At 42.2% G+C, this 16073-nt stretch overlaps 3 protein-coding genes and 1 long non-coding RNA gene across 5 annotated transcripts; 2 read left to right on the top strand and 2 right to left on the bottom strand.

The window, feature by feature from the left end:
* Window positions 1-295: 295 nt before the first annotated feature.
* On the top strand, window positions 296-5676 carry LOC120693407 (acylamino-acid-releasing enzyme 2-like). Its single transcript, XM_039976832.1, has 18 exons — window positions 296-540; window positions 1199-1385; window positions 1496-1805; window positions 1905-2126; window positions 2236-2475; window positions 2693-2770; window positions 2851-2989; window positions 3063-3214; window positions 3295-3377; window positions 3467-3588; window positions 3729-3807; window positions 3885-4053; window positions 4130-4190; window positions 4273-4395; window positions 4478-4675; window positions 4760-4828; window positions 5054-5130; window positions 5235-5676. The coding sequence occupies exons 2-18, from the start codon at window positions 1280-1282 to the stop codon at window positions 5296-5298; spliced, it is 2292 nt and encodes a 763-aa protein (XP_039832766.1). The 5' UTR covers window positions 296-540; window positions 1199-1279; the 3' UTR covers window positions 5299-5676.
* On the bottom strand, window positions 2464-4331 carry LOC120693409. The gene is made up of 2 exons (XR_005682982.1): window positions 4199-4331; window positions 2464-4114 (listed from the first exon to the last, which is right to left on the bottom strand). It is a non-coding gene; the product is annotated as an uncharacterized LOC120693409 (long non-coding RNA).
* Window positions 5677-11430, bottom strand: LOC120693408 (histone acetyltransferase GCN5-like). 2 transcript variants are annotated; one of them, XM_039976833.1, is made up of 13 exons: window positions 10829-11430; window positions 10658-10722; window positions 10498-10578; window positions 10290-10361; window positions 9700-9868; window positions 9260-9303; window positions 9052-9151; window positions 8874-8942; window positions 8365-8419; window positions 7905-8020; window positions 7382-7475; window positions 7132-7273; window positions 5677-5980 (listed from the first exon to the last, which is right to left on the bottom strand). In XM_039976833.1, the coding sequence occupies exons 1-13, from the start codon at window positions 11303-11305 to the stop codon at window positions 5917-5919; spliced, it is 1548 nt and encodes a 515-aa protein (XP_039832767.1). In that variant the 5' UTR covers window positions 11306-11430; the 3' UTR covers window positions 5677-5916. The 2 variants fall into 2 exon arrangements, with proteins under 2 accessions (XP_039832767.1, XP_039832768.1); XM_039976834.1 differs by having other exon boundaries at window positions 10867-11407.
* A 2772-nt stretch (window positions 11431-14202) lies between these two features.
* On the top strand, window positions 14203-15408 carry LOC120692833 (chitinase 2-like). Its single transcript, XM_039976229.1, has one exon. The coding sequence runs from the start codon at window positions 14265-14267 to the stop codon at window positions 15195-15197; it is 933 nt and encodes a 310-aa protein (XP_039832163.1). The 5' UTR covers window positions 14203-14264; the 3' UTR covers window positions 15198-15408.
* The last annotated feature ends 665 nt before the right edge of the window (window positions 15409-16073 follow it).

Below are 16073 nucleotides of genomic sequence, written 5' to 3'. Positions count from 1 at the left end.
TACCATATTATATGTTCACTGTGTAAATCTACTCATTTGGAGTCTAACACAATTGGATTTTCTATTTTATGATTTTTCTGTGATTTACTGTGATTTTTCAAAACTGCTTTAGGGGGTTTGACCGATTTTACAAAGTTCAGGGAATAATATAAACCGTTTCATAGGTTGGGGGATTATGTATTCCACCCCCATAGGTGAGGGGGTGATATAGACTTTTTTCATTCAAGTTTAACACGATATATTACCAGATAAAGTTGCACCAATAATGTGAACAAACGGACAAGAAGAAAAGGTTGGAAGGGCATCTTATGCATTCTTTAGTGGTGCTGAATGCAGATCTGACGCTACCTTCTTCTATTCCTCTTCGTCTTTCCTCTGCTGTGCACATGGTCGTTAAGCTTGATTCTTCTTGGTTATTTCTTTTTAGCTAGTATCTTATTTAAGACCTTGGTGACAAGCTGGCACAAAATTAACAAGTTTTGGTGCCATCTCATCAACTGCTATGATAGGAGTCTTTCCGAAGGAGTCGTCCCATGCATGGTAAGAACTTTCTCTTCGCTGATCTCTCCCCGAAAGGTTGATATGAATTCTTGTATATGTTTGGTGTTTTGATGTTACGGACTTGCTTTAACTTTGCCGTTCAAGAGTGGCTTCCTTCTGTACTGGCTTGGCCTGCTCATCTGCTTACTCTAGTTCAAGATGAGTTCATGCCTATTGCGATCAGTTTCACCTAGCGAGTATAAATAGTTGGTCTCTAAGTTCAGCAAACTTTTGTGCTCATGCCGTATAGGTGAAATCGAAAGATCAAGTGCAATACAGGAAGCTGTATTTAGGTAGTCTCACTCAGACAATGTCATCTTGGATATTTCAGACTTTCATGACTTTCCTCGAATTCTTTGTACATTGAAAATGCCATTTTTTTTAATTTAATTCCTCAAGAAGTGGGATTAGTGTCTGTTTTTGAAATTAAATTAGACCAGAGGCTTAACACTGCAAACCACTTCAAAGCGACTACTGTGGAAAGTTGAAGTTGTAACCAAAGAAGAGTTGAGGTTGAGGTGAATATATAGGTAATATTGAGTAGTGCGCTTGATGGATTTATCCATATATTGAATGCACCCTCTTATTGACAGCAAAAGTAACTTGAGCCCTCCTGCAACATGCATGACATATTATGCTTCTCTTTGTGAAATTGCAGACTTAACTTATCCTACTAAATTGCGTCCCTCCAGTCAGTAGTCATAAAAGTCTCCAAGTCTTCAGAGAGAATCCACTCAGAATGGATTTGACAACATCTGAAGAATATGCTTCCCAATCCAAGTTACTGCAAGAATTCACCAAAGTCCCAAGCATTGACAGTGCTTGGGTTCTCAAAAATAACAACGGTATGGTCAGAGTCTTCTTGTTACACTTCCTTTGTCCATAATCATCATGTATACTTCTCTCGAAATTCTATCAAGCTGGCAATACAAAGGTGCTTCCTTTATGACTGCAGATGGCATATCCACAGCAATGTTCTCCATTAGCCAGCCAGACCTACTGGCGAACAGAACCAGAAAATACAGTATGTACTGTCATATTAAGGGGGCTGGTACCAACTCTAGGGATTTCCAGTGGTCTCCTTTCCCCACTGAAATGACTGGAGTGTCTGTCATCGTCCCATCCCCTTCGGGGTCGAAGCTTCTTATAGTGCGAAACGGAGAGAAAGGTTGCCCTACTAAGCTTGAAATTGTTGATCAATCACATGTGGAGAAGGAGATACATGTAGGTCAGTCTATGCATGGTCCGCTTTATACCGATGAATGGTGAGGAAGAACTGATTAAAACATAGCGATTGATACATATACACTTTCTTTCCATGACTACAGTGACATGACAGAACGGCACTGTTCTTGTTGCTGCAGGTTTCATGGTATTTCCTGGAATCAAGAAGAGACCTTGATAGCATACATTGCTGAAGCTCCACCCCAACCAAGACCAGTTTTCAGTGATTCTGGATATAGAAAGGGAGACTCTTCTGATGAAGACTGTAATACCTGGAAAGGACAAGGGGATTGGGAAGAGGACTGGGGTGAAAGATACTCCAAAAAAGGGAGACCCTCATTGTTTGTTCTTGACATTGCCAGGCCTGTACCCTGCCTACTAATAATCAGCACAACAATTTGTAGACGCTAGTCCCTAGATCCAACAGTATGACTTAGACTTATTAAGCCTAAAACCCGCTGTTGTATGCAGTGGAGAAGTGCGAGCGGCTGAAGGCATTGCAACATCATTGAGTGTTGGCCAAGTTGTTTGGGTTCCCCCTTCTTCAAGTGGCAGTCAAACGTATTTGGTTTTCGTTGGATGGTTAGAGCACAACGGGTTTCATAACACTGCTAGAAAACTTGGTATCAAGTACTGTTCTAACAGGCCATGTGCTCTTTATGCAATTGCTAGCCCTTTCGAAAGACCAGAGACTGAAAATAAACCAGTTTGGTAAGTACCCACCTTTGGATAACAAATCTGTAGTTTACAATTTGTACAGATACAGACTACTCTAATACATTGTCACTTATGTGACTGATGAAATAGAAATAGAATATTTGACTCTACCCTTGCTAGTTCCGTAGTTGGCATCATTACCAAGTAGTGTTTTTTTTTGAGTGGCATTACCAGGTAGTGTTGCTTGTAATGTGTTATGTTCCTGTACCAGCGATGGTAAATCAGACTCCGCTGCATCAGCACACAACTTAACAGCAAGCATCAGTAGTGCTTTCTTTCCACGTTTCAGGTATGTTAGTATAGTATTCATGCACATTTCGATATTGGAGCCCCTAAACTTTCTCTGAAAGTACAAATCACTGTGAGCAGCCAGGATGGAAAAATCCTACTCTTCCTTTCTGCAAAACAGGCTGTAAATAGTGGAGCACATAATGCAACGGATTCTCTGCATAAGATCAACTGGCTTTCTGATTGGAAAATGGATAAACAACTTGATGTTACTGAAGTGGTATGCCCATCTGTTTATCTTGCTTTGTTTTTCACCGTGTTCTTCAGCCTATTCAGCTTTTGAACTGTTCCAGGTGCCTATTGTAATGTGCCCTGAAGATGGTTGTTTCCTGGGTCTTTACTGCTCATCCATTCTATCCAATCCTTGGCTTTCTGATGGATGCACGATGATACTAACATCTGCTTGGAGGAGTACCGAAGTGATATTATCAATAAATGTTTTAAGGTAAATCAAAGGTTGCTGGCATATTCTTGTTCCAGAACTTGAAAGATCACCTCGATACTCTAATTTGTCCCATTCTGCAGTGGAAAAGTAACAAGAATTACTCCAGAAGACTCGCATTACTCATGGAGTGCTCTTGCGATAGACGGTGACAATGTTCTTGCTGGTAATTGTAGTTGTAAACTCGTATTAAACTCATGCAGCTAATTGATTCTAATATTGAAACATTGTGCTTCTCATTTGCTTGCCATATAGTGTCAAGTAGTCCCATCGACCCTCCTCATATCAGGTATGGACGCCAAGTGACACCAGAGGGTCAAACACGCAGATGGACTTGGGATGAAGTTGATAGTCCGTTGAGGACAGCCAGAGATAGGGTTAGTTTTCAGTTGATGTGAAGTTAAAGTAGCACATATAGTTTTTTGTGGAAGCTAAAGTAGCATATAATTTTGCCTTGAGGGCTTTTAAAAGAGCAATAGTCTCCATAAATTCTTTCTCACATTGCCTTCCATTGCAGGTTAAGTCCTTGTTGTCGCATCACAGTGTCACTATACTTCAAATTCCTGTCGCTAACCCCTCTGATGACCTCTCTGATGGTATAATCCTGAAAACTCGAGGTTTTGTATGCTAGGCTGTGACATTTTTATCCAGGTAGCACTTTCCTGTTCCATAGGTGGCAAACTTCCATTTGAGGCCATTTTTGTGTCCTGCAAGGACAGTTCGCACAGTCCAACTGTTGTAGTCCTTCATGGTGGCCCACACTCAGTGTCTGTGTCAAGCTACGTGAAATCATCAGCCTTTCTTGCTTCACTTGGATTCAATCTGCTAATTGTAAATTATCGGTATGTTCCTTGGAACTTCTCCGCTCCTCTTCAGTTATGCATGTCATCATCTCACCGTTATCTGAAAACAAAAAAGAGGTACACCGGGTTATGGAGAGGAGGCTTTACAATCGCTTCCTGGAAAAGTAGGATCTCAGGTACGCACTCCAGTTAAATTCAGGGCATTTGCTCTTTATGACTTTTTTTCTTTCTTCCAAGTCTCTTAACTATCCTAAGCAGGACGTCCGAGACTGTCTTACAGCCATAGATCACGTCATCAACGAAAAGCTAATAGATGCTTCCAAAGTAGCTGTTGTTGGGATTTCACATGGTGGATTCTTGACAACTCATCTGATAGGCCAGGTTGGCATCCTAATCGATTTCAGAGTCATTGCAGTTGCTCTTTCTGTTCTTGTTCCTAGTACAGTTTGCAATTTGGATGCAGGCTCCAGACAGATTTGTTGCGGGAGCTGCTCGGAATCCTGTGTGCAACCTGGCGCTGATGATTGGCACCACTGACATCCCAGACTGGTGTTACATGGTGGCCTGCGGAACTGAAGCGAAGAAATATGCCTCCGAATCCCCTTCACCCGACCATCTTCGCCTCTTCTATGAGAAATCGCCGATTGCTCATGTCTCAAAAGTATGTTTTCCTGTCCCAACTTTCAGGTCAATTACTGTACCATTTTTTGCTGGTATGGTTCATGAAACTTTGCTGATTGTGCAGGTGAAAGCGCCCCTTCTTATGCTTCTTGGAGGAGCTGATCTTCGAGTACCCGTTTCTAATGGCCTACAGGTACAAGAATTATTGACAGATTTTGCTGGATTTATCAACATTCTACAACAAATGAATCTCAATTTTCATGCAATGCAGTTTAGCTAGAAATATTTCTACAATGAAAGAATTGCATGTCCATATTTTCCACACTTATTTGTCTGTGCACCCCGGCCGGCCCTATCTGCTTGGTTTCGCTGATGCCTCTTGAGTCTTGTCTACCTGTTTGGTTTCTGATGATTTCAGTACGCAAGGGCCCTCAGAGAAAGGGGTGGCCAGGTCAAAATTATGATGTTCCCAGAGGACATACACGAAATCATCATGTAAGCTAATTGAAAACCAAGCTAATTTCTGTTCTTTCATCTCATATCGTGAGACGTGTTTGACCATCACTTTCGCCTTTTGAATTGGGTTGTGTTCTTTGCAGACCACGGTCCAATTTTGAAAGTTTCCTCAACATTGGAGTTTGGTTCATGACACATCTAAAATAGGTGCAGATGCGGCCGCGTGAAGCAGTGTGGTGATACATTCGGTTGAAGAGCTAGGCTTGGGGAGGCCTCAAACTTTCTCATGAAACAAGCAGATTCGGACTGGCCTCGTACGTGAATCTGGTTTCAGTTTTAGAGAGAATAAGCCGAAAGAAGAGAAGCCGAACAGAGTGAAATGAATTAAACTCCTCCATTAATATTGTTAGCTATTCAGTCATGATGCTTTAATTCATGACTCAGACATATTGTACTCAGTTTTCATCCAGTCCTTTTTTATAAGGATTTTCATCCAGTTCTTAGGAGGAAAAAAAATTATGATTAAATTATATTGAACGACACCTCTTTAAGGAAGGTAAACACTTATTCTTAGGTGCTGGAAAATGAAGAATTGATGATGACATGATATTCTTCAAGAACTTATCTCCTCACTCTATTATTGTATGAATACAATCAGTAAACCCCCAGGTTAAGCCCCAACATATGTAAAATCATGATTAATCCTACGGGTTACATGCTAAACTAACAGTTCAGCACTGTACGTCACAATAAGGGAGGCAACGACTATAACAGATACAGAACAATTTTACAACAAGCAAATGTGTCCAGTCAACCCGCACCAGTCTAGCTCTTGGTTGAGGCTTGTGCAAGCTGCGACGCAATTTTGCCCGAGAAGAAATTCTCGAGTCTGCATGACCAAAAAGGAATAAAATCAATATAGTTACATGTTGGGCTCCAAAACCAAGTTGTAAGATTTTCCAGCCCTGTCAGCTGGTATCAAATAATATCAGCAAGATCTAAGCTAAATTTTATGCCACTGAAAACATATGGGTATGGCTGATTATGTTAGGTTAAATAATGGGAATATGATAAAACAGTCAGTGGGGGCTTCCCCCCAGTGTTACATGGACATGGGTGCGGGTGTCGGTGTCCGACTCGGGTGCGGGTGTCCGATTCGTTAGAATTTTTGGGGACACGGCAAATAACACTTGGAATCCGACACGGGTGTCGGAATCCGACACGGGTGCGGGGTATCCGACTCGGCAAAAAAATTAAGACACGGGTGTCCGGGTAACACAGCTTCCCCCGCTGTATAGCTTTCAAAAGAAAATATGATAAAACAGTCAGCTAGGAAATCCCTAAAAACATATGGGGCATGCTTGGTTATTGGCCCCAAACAGGCCAAGCCAACTTTATGCCTCGCCCAGCCATTTCGGCTCTCAATTGGTTCAGGGCCAAAGTCACCAAACAAAATTTGGCAGCGCAAATGCAGAATACACACGCACACAGGGAAGGAGGGAGGGATAGACGGCAGTTTCAGGATGGTGGAATTGCTGGCCACATTTTGGCTTGGCCGCTTGGCAGCCATGAGCTGACGTGTGATGCGTCAGCCTGCTATTACACCCATGGGCTATGCTTTGGATTATCACATCCTAAACAACAATATTTGCTAAACTGTTCATTTGATTACAAATCTGTTTGAACCAATTTGTTCGTTTTAACTACAGACCAAGATCTAGTTTGGTTATATTTTGACACTTTTTTTTTTGGCATGTAGGACCCACTTGTTATGCTTGCAATTTTGTCAAAATTTGTCATGGCTACAATCTAAACACACTTTCTTCTCAACTTTGGGAGGATACTAACTTTGGCTTGGCTATAAACCAAACAATAATTTTTGTACCAAATCTTGTAATGCTCTTTGGCTATGGCTAAAATTTGGCTTGCCTCAATAGGGGCCCTAAACCAAACATGCCCATGGGCAACCCGACTCCCAACTTGCTGGCTGGAACATACATGTCCCTAGTTGAGAGAACAAAGGACATACAGAGAACTCACCGTGTGGCACATTTGTAGTAGATAGTATCAGGAGAGTTGTAGGTTCTTGCATTGTTGAACATTCTCTTCATGTCGGCAACAAACATCTCTAAGGTCACATAATATTGTTCCGACTCGACTCTTCTTGACATTGTCCTCAAATCTGCAGATAGGCATGTGTCTTAAACACCAGTTCACTTAAATAGCATGTGACTTTGCTTGATAAAGGCAGGATAGGAAAAGAACTATAGCCCTTGTACATCAAACTAACCTATAGGATCTTTGATAATGTCATAATAGTCTGGAACATCACGTGAATCCACAGGATCTTTGAACGGCCAAGCATCAGGATGTTCATTCATACTCTGCAACATGAGGAGTCCATATTGGAATTAAAATATATACTAGCAAATATGCACGTGTGTTGCTACAGGAAGCCATATAAATATGTTGATTAGCATATAAAAATGTATATAGTATACACCATATGTATTTTGTAATAACATAGTACGTGTCAGTCGAGGACTTCAGTCTTTTCCTATTTTACTCGCCAAGCGCTAATTCTAATGGTTTCAGACTCTTATCTCAACATACGGTCACTCGGATTCCGATTAGGACTCCGATTGACAGACCAAGGAATTATTGCTTGCTTTAGTAATAGTATACATAAGTTGCACAAGTCTATGGTCGGTAAATCAAGGTACATATCTACAGTTTATTCAATGCAACCAATCAGTATGAACTACTAAGTAACTTGCAACATCTGCTAAGATTTGTGCAGATAAAAGACTTGCCTTCAACAATATCCGCATAACGTTAGTAAGCTGTTGTCTGTAAGTATTATAATCGGGGGAGAATGCTGAACGTGATTTAGAATGGCCCCACTGATCAGGTGTCCACCCAGCTTCCCCTGCACCACATTAATGGCTCAGATCGGACTTGCATCATTACTAAAATAATAAGGAAAGGCAGAATTGGTTGCTAACAATGGACAGCTTTTTTCTAAAACAGATGTTGTGTGCTTAACAGTCAGCAGTATGACTGCTGTTATTTGTTTTCAAAATAAACTAACACTAATGCAATCATATGCTTGGATGACCTTTTGAATATATCAGCTCCAGATAATTCAACATGCAGCATGTTTATAAGTATACTCGAACTAACAGATTAAGAGCATCCAAGTTAGTCCCAACCATCAAAACCTGACTGTAGAGGGCCAACAATGTAAAACAAGTTTGCATAGAACTGACTTACTCAGACCAGGGATGTCTTCTGGTTTCATCAGTCTTCTTGGAATACTGGCTTCTTTCTACAAAGAAAGAAATATAATTCCTTAACATGTTTGACCACCTGGCTAATCAAAAGTCTGCCTAGCAGGGCAAGGCACAGCATATGTAACACAAACAATATCTTACTAATCTTCACTGCAGATTCATGCTATCTAGCATAAATGCAAAGAGAACAAAAAGATATCTTTCGAGAAGTGACATTACCTAATAAGAAGCATGGTGCAGGCAAGCCTCATTCATAATGAGGCATACCTGTGATTTTCTAAAAAAATAGTTCATATGGAGCTGATAAACAAATTATTCCTACAAGTCATTCCCTCTACATGTTCGAGAAATAAGTCATTCCCTCTACAGAAGAACTACCAAATCTCTGTATACCTAGTACCCTAGCAGTTTTCCCCCACCAACTTCGTCCAAAGCATGAAAATAAAGAAAGGACCCCAAATACTAGAGCCTGGGAGAGAAAAGGCTAACCTTCTGAAAATCAATTCCTGAATAAACAATATGGCAGTTAGAAAGCTCTCTTATCTTCTCATCAATGGCCTACACGAAATTAATACAGTGAAGTGTCAAAAAATGATGGATTCATTGTAAATCATGAACTGGCTGCATCATGTTCATGTTTGGACCAGCCTTTTGCCTGTTACTTTACCTGCCTTTGACGCCGAATCATCGTTGCCAGATCAACGTATGGCAGCTTTGGGTCAATTTTACACTCCATCAATATTCCTCCATCATAGTCTTTAATGTACCTAGAACCAGAAAAGTGTATAAACATTGGCTAGGTAAACCCTAAAATAAACTTTGATCACATGAAGCAACTTGATTGAAGAAAAAGACATGGTGCAGAAAGGGTTTACCCTTGCCATCTTTCTTTGTCCAATGTGATCTCCTTTGTGAAACCCTACAGATTGACAATTAGGAATTCAGAAAGAAAGGCAAACCATTTTCTTTCATATGGTTTTACGCTAAGTAACAAAAACAATGTTGTTGACATTATATCTAAGAGAATTAATTTATAAATAAAAGAGAAATCGCTTGCAGATAAATTGATATGCTAAAGTTCAAATTTGATGTAATGATTATCAGAAAATGGCACAATGTTGAATACAAAGAACCTTCAATCCAACCATCAATACTCAACAACCTTCTAAAGCATCCAGATGTCTGAATTATATCTATTTTTTAGGTTAAGGCGTATGTCATACATGCTGTTTCAGAAGTTCTTCAGTTAATAACAAGCGCAAACAAGAAATTGAAAGAAATATTTATATACAAGTAAAAGGTCAGACAACCATACCTGCTTTACAAAATAGCCTACAGCATTGTTATCAGCATAGGTTAAGAAATGTGTGAGCCCATCAGTGTCTCGTGCATGTTGCTTCAAATGATTCATTAACCGTGTCCCATAGCCTTTAACTTGCTCATCAGCTGTAATAGCACAAAATGCTATTTCTCCAAACCTCTGGCTATGATTTCCAAAAGACAAATTAGCATAATAGTTTTTTTTCTGTACAATTAGGAGACTATAGTATGCAACAACAAACCTCTGCAACATGGTGCAAATCATTACTAAATACTAATAGAAGAAAAAAATGCAGGATAAGCAAAAGCATACACATATCTCCATCCTAAATTCTAACTTGGCAGCTGTTTTAAGATCATCAGTAAGTGCATTCCATGAATCAGACGATTTTACAATGCAGTATCTTAATTACAAACCAATATTAGCTCGTGCCAGTTGCCATTTGCTTTCAGTTGTAAAGAATTATTGGATCTTCAAATAAAAAAGAGAAATAGCACATATCAAACATGAAGTATTGACCATTAAGCACAATATACATGCAATACCAACATAAGAAAATGCTAGCACTAAAGTGGCAGCAGTACCTTGCATAAGGGCGATAAGTAATGCCTCCCACGACAATATTGTTCCTGATAACCATCATTGACTTGTGAGTTCTGCAGAACACGACACAAGAAGTTACTACCACTGAAGAAATTTTTATCTTATTCCCATTTCATCCCCCAAAAGAAAAAAGACACAAAGATTATATGTGTCGATTCTAAACCATAGACACATTACATTGGGTATTACCTATCCATGACGAGGCGCACAATATATTCTTTGGGCATATTAGGAAGCTGCCGGGCGAAGATATTCTTCAAGCCTACCAACCTGGGAAAAACATAGAAGTTAATAAAACTAAAGATGTGCAGCCAAAGCCAAACAGAGTTCTGAGAAGTGCTACACACACCATATCATGTGTTCATCAATACCATCATTAGAATAACAGAGAAACTTCAGCCTTCCCGAGTCTTCCTGAAGAACAAATTCAACAATCTCAGTCACATTCCAACCAATACTATCAGAGGGCAGGCAAAAGCAAAACCAAGTTTTTTTTTTTAAAAAAAAAAGAAGGCTTGACCTCGCGCTTGAGGCCCTCCTCGCGGGCGCTGTACGCACCGCTGGTCTGGAGGTTATCAGTGAACAGCCCCTTGGGGTCCTCCTTGCCGTCGCCGGCGGCGGTAGAGCCGGGTTCAGGCTTCGGTCCCGCCCCCGCCGCAACGGCAGCAGCTGCCGCTGCGGCAGACACGGAAGAGGAATCCGGCTTCGGGGGCCGACCGGAGGCGGAGCCCCCACCCGGCGCGCCGTCGAGGCGCGCGGCAGTGAACGTGTGCAGCGAGTCGTCATCGTCATCGTCAGAGTGGGAGGAGGATGGGGATGACGGGCGGGAAGGAGAGGAAGGGGCCGATGAGGGGGACGACGGCGCAGTGGTGTCGTCGTCCTCGTCGGCGGTGGCGTCGGAGAGAGACGACGGCGGGAGCTTCCGCTTGCGGTGGGAGGCCCCGCCGCCGGAGGTGGCACCGGAGTGGGACGGGGACGGCGCCGCGAGGCCGTCCATGCGGGGGACGGGAGGCAGGAGGTTCTAGAAGGTTCGGTGGGTTAGGGTTTTGGTGGAGATCTGGAAGCGGGAAGCTTCCGAGGCCTTTCCGCTTTTCGTGGTGACTGGCTGGCTGGCGACGAAGAGGAGAGAAGAACGCTTCCGAGTCTAGTTGTCTCACTGGCATGTGGGACCGCAAAGTATGGGCCTGCTCACTGTCTTATGGGCCCATCTATTTTCGGCCTTCTACCAAGAGGTTTTACTAACTCCATTCTAAATTATATACTTTAATAAAAAAAACTCCATTCCAAATTATATACTTTAATAAGAAACTCCATTCCAAATTTTTTGTCATCCTATTTTTGTCCAGGTGCATAGCACTAGGTATATAAAAAACTAGATTCTACTATGCACCTCGATCTACATTATTCCCTATAAAAACTAACTATATATGTATTATATTTATATGTAAAAACCTACTCCCTCATTCAACAATATAGATTGTTTTAGATTCGCCAAAGGATGTCGGGTCAGTTGGTTACGGCAGTCCGGCGGCACCCCGCAGGTTGTGGGTTCGATTCCTGGTCGGGGCGAATTTCCGCCTACGGGTAAAAAAATCCCCTCGCCTGCCCCATGTCCAAAGCACTGTGGTGCCCGGCCTAACTCACAAGGCGACGGCCCCCCGCGTACGGGTGGGGTAGGGGTTCGGAGATTTTCTTGGCCTGATGTGAGAAAGTCATTCTACCTCTCAAACAATGCCGTGGGGGCAGTCTTACCCCCGCAGGTCAAGTTTTTTAGATCGTTTTAGATTCTTAAATTTTGCTATGCATATAAATATACATTATATCTAGGCACATTGTTTTGCTGATTCTTTTTTGTTTGTGTTTACCAGGGGCATCAGGACCACTTTGATGTTTAGAACTTGCACGCATACTTACAAAGTTATCCTAAATCCTGGAATGCTATACTTACGTGAACTCTTGTGCATGTGCAGTATTTCCGGAGAAGTTGAAACGATGTTAGACATTCCTGTATGATGCTTTTAGGATTAGTCCCAAACTATCATCTATCGTACGTCTGTACTACATAGTATAAATATCTCATTCGTATTTTGTATATGTTAGCATAATTGAGTTGTTTTGAAAGATATTTATATCAGTGATGATAATACAACTTATGAGGATTCTATGTCGGAGCATGCTTTAAGTTTCAGTTTCTTTGAGGCGTCGAGAGGCGAGTGTTAAAGTATAAGTGAATTGTCCATCACGTGAGGGGAGTGTTAAAGTATAAGTGAATTGTACATCTCTTCATATCAGTTTAAGTTTTTGAATTGAACTAGTTAGTGCATGCAACTTAATAGTGGCACCCTTTTTGTCGTTTAAGCCAGCGAGGCCGTATACTAGAGGGAACCAGAGTTTTGCAGCCATGTAGTTTGCTCCTCAGCTTTCATATGACGATGCAACAAAAAACAGCAAGGCCTTTAGGCCCGAGAAAGTGGCGTATAGACTAGACCAGCTTTCATAAAGGATGGCAAGAGATTTGCCGAGACATTTTATTAGAAGAAGAATTCTGAAGAAAGAAAGAAAAACTAAAACGCTGTACCAGCAGCTTTCACATAATGAATCTGCTCATTATGTAGTGGATGCAACCGTTCCGAGGGCCCTCTTCAGGTAAGTGTTCCTTCTACATCAGATTTCCACTGAAGGCATATCTTCTCAGATCTCTACAGAAACACATTTTTTGTTTCAATAATGTTGTCATGTCCTTTGCAGTGTATTGTTTTCCATGTTCAGTCAAAGTTGGTAGCCTGAAGCCAGAATATCCATCCAAATAAGCAGGCCTAACTCTTTAGACCGCACCTGCTCTTGGTTCATGGGCGATCCTTTGACACAGTCTAACATACCAGCTGCCCTTTCGTTTTGTCCTGTCACTATAACAAATAATAACAGGGAAAGCGAAGGTTAGCCCCACATGGCCACACCCAAGAAAATGACTAAATCAAACTTTTTCCTTGGTACCTTTCCTAAATTACAAGACAAGATAGTGATGCATGTATTTGACCTCTGAAGTGAACGGAAACTTGGGTTGTGTTGTACCTAGCCTCTGACTGCATCTTGTGGATGTGGCACAGCAAGATTCAGTCATTTTACTGAGCTGTTGCCAGATCTTTAGTAAACATCAGCTCCGAGACTTCTTCGCTACCAGCTGCAGGATTTGTTCTCGCCTAACATTCACTCCATAGAAGCTTCCGTGGTGTATGTCTCTCTTTCTCCATTTTTCCGCTAACATTACCACTTCCTCCGTATCATCATCCATTGACTACTGCATGTGTATGCGCCTATCATGGGTCAACAATTGAGATCACTTTCTGCTTCCTCCAATCGAGAAGTTGACATCTCTGTGCTCTGGGCCGTGTTTGGTTAAGGCTGTAAAAATTTTCGCGAAATCTTTTTGGCCCTTTGACCACTAATTTAGAGTATCAAATGAAGTCTAATTACAAAACCACCTCCACAACCCCCCGTGTAAATCGCGAGACGAATCTAATGAGGCCTTTGACCGCGTGATTAGAGGATGGTTAATGTAGCATCACTGTAACAAATCATCAATTAATTACCGTCATTAGATTCATCTCAAAAAGTTACATCCGTCCCTGAAAAGATTTTGCAAATAGACTTCATTTAGTACTCCATGCGAACGTTCGTCTTTTTGTGTAAACTTGATTTGACAGTTTACCAAACACAGCCCTAGCCTTATCTCCGATCCTACGTGGCTACATTTCAGACTAGCTAGGGATATGGAATAGTCATCCATTCAACTTTCAACAACGACGTTTAATTTTCTGTTTGAAAAATAATAAATGTACTTATCTCCGCTGACATTTTCCAGCTGCAACACATATTATAAGTACTAGTACATGTTTTTGCAGCTGTACCTTCTCCAACACAACAAACCCGTGCGAACCATTTCTCAACTACACATCATGGTACAAATGGCCTCCTCGAAGCTCCTCGCAGTAGCTTTCCTCTCTTCTCTTCTGGCCCTCCATGCCCCAATGGCGACCACCGCGGCAAACTCCAACCTCTTCAGAGACTACATCGGGGCCATCTTCAACGGCGTCAAGTTCACCGACGTGCCCATCAACCCCGGCGTCCGGTTCGACTTCATCCTCGCCTTCGTCATCGACTACACCACCGCCACGGAGCCGCCCACCCCGACCGACGGCCGGTTCAACATCTTCTGGCAGAGCACGGTGCTGAGCGCCCCCGCGGTGGCCGCCATCAAGCAGAGCAACCCCAACGTGCGGGTCGCCGTCAGCCTCGGCGGCGCCACCGTGAACAGCCGGCCGGTGTTCTTCAACATCACCTCCGTCGACTCGTGGGTCCAGAACGCCGTCGCCTCCCTGACCGGCATAGTCCAGCAGTACGGCCTGGACGGCATCGACATCGACTACGAGCAGTTCCAGGTCGACCCGGCCACCTTCGCCGAGTGCGTCGGCCGCCTGGTGACGGCGCTCAAGAGCAGCGGCGTGATCAAGTTGGCGTCCATCGCGCCGTTCGACAACGCCGACGTGCAGCGCCACTACCAGGCGCTGTGGGCGGGCTACGGGAGCGTCATCGACTACGTCAACTTCCAGTTCTACGCGTACAGCGCCAGCACGACCGAGGCGCAGTACGTGAGCCACTTCGACGACCAGATCGCCAACTACCCCGGAGGGAACATCCTGGCGAGCTTCACCACGGCGCCGACGACCACCTCCGTGCCGATCAACACGTCGCTCAACGCCTGCCGGACGCTGCAGTCGCAGGGGAAGCTCTACGGTATCTTCATCTGGGCCGCGGATCACTCCAGGAGCCAAGGGTTCAGGTTCGACACGCAGGCGCAGGCGCTGCTCGCCAACGCCCCTAGCTCCTAGCTATCTTGCTTCACTGTGTTCCAGTTTGATTTTTCCTCAGGGGTTCATATATAATGTGTGGAACAAAATTTCGTACGTAGACTAATATTGTTGTGGAGCGAGAATGGAAAATATAATTTCAATTTTAATGCAGCTATGCTTTATTATTTAAATAAAATGCTAACAGAGCTCTCTGAATTTAGCTGAATAAACTGTTGTAGTTCGTATGCTTTGTTTACTCTGCCTTTTCTTTTCCTATTGTAATGCAGTTGTGCTTTGAGAATCATTTGCGTTTTTTTGCTACGCCCAGACTAATTTGAATAATTTAAAACCAAATTCTATTATTTGGTACTATTCCGCCGGTGGATGTGGATGTTGAAGCTTTCTCTTCTAAGATGACTCTGCATTATTTTTGGGCTGCTATTTAATTTATAGTGGTTCAAAGCTCTACAACTATATCTATGTCCGATTGTACCTCGTGGAACTTGGATTAAGTGTCATTTTTGCTATAGCAGCTTGGAAGCTTCAGTTCCTCCCTGTTATATATGGTTCTTGTAAAATAAATTGCTGCCATTGGGATGTTGTGTTTGTTTTGTAAAATTGTGTTTTATTGAATTTTATGGCGAATATTTGATTATATACGATAAATAGTGGAGAATAAATATCACGGACAAATGAGTTAATATGCCCAAAAAAATTAATCTACAAAGTGAATAAATAATTTATCAATGCGAACAAATTAGTTACATGCAGATAAATAATTTTGTATGAAGCACAAATGCATCCAACTGTCAAATAAATTATTCTTATATTCAAATAGAATATGTACACAGCTGGACAAGTTAGTATATAACTAAATTATTTTACACACCACTAATGAATCTAGAATGCAAACAA

The sequence above is a fragment of the Panicum virgatum genome, chromosome 9N (assembly GCF_016808335.1).
Source record: "Panicum virgatum strain AP13 chromosome 9N, P.virgatum_v5, whole genome shotgun sequence".
Classification (NCBI taxonomy): Eukaryota; Viridiplantae; Streptophyta; class Magnoliopsida; order Poales; family Poaceae; genus Panicum; species Panicum virgatum.
The sequence above is the reverse complement of the archived record's forward strand: the minus strand, read 5'-3'. Positions and strand labels throughout refer to the sequence as shown.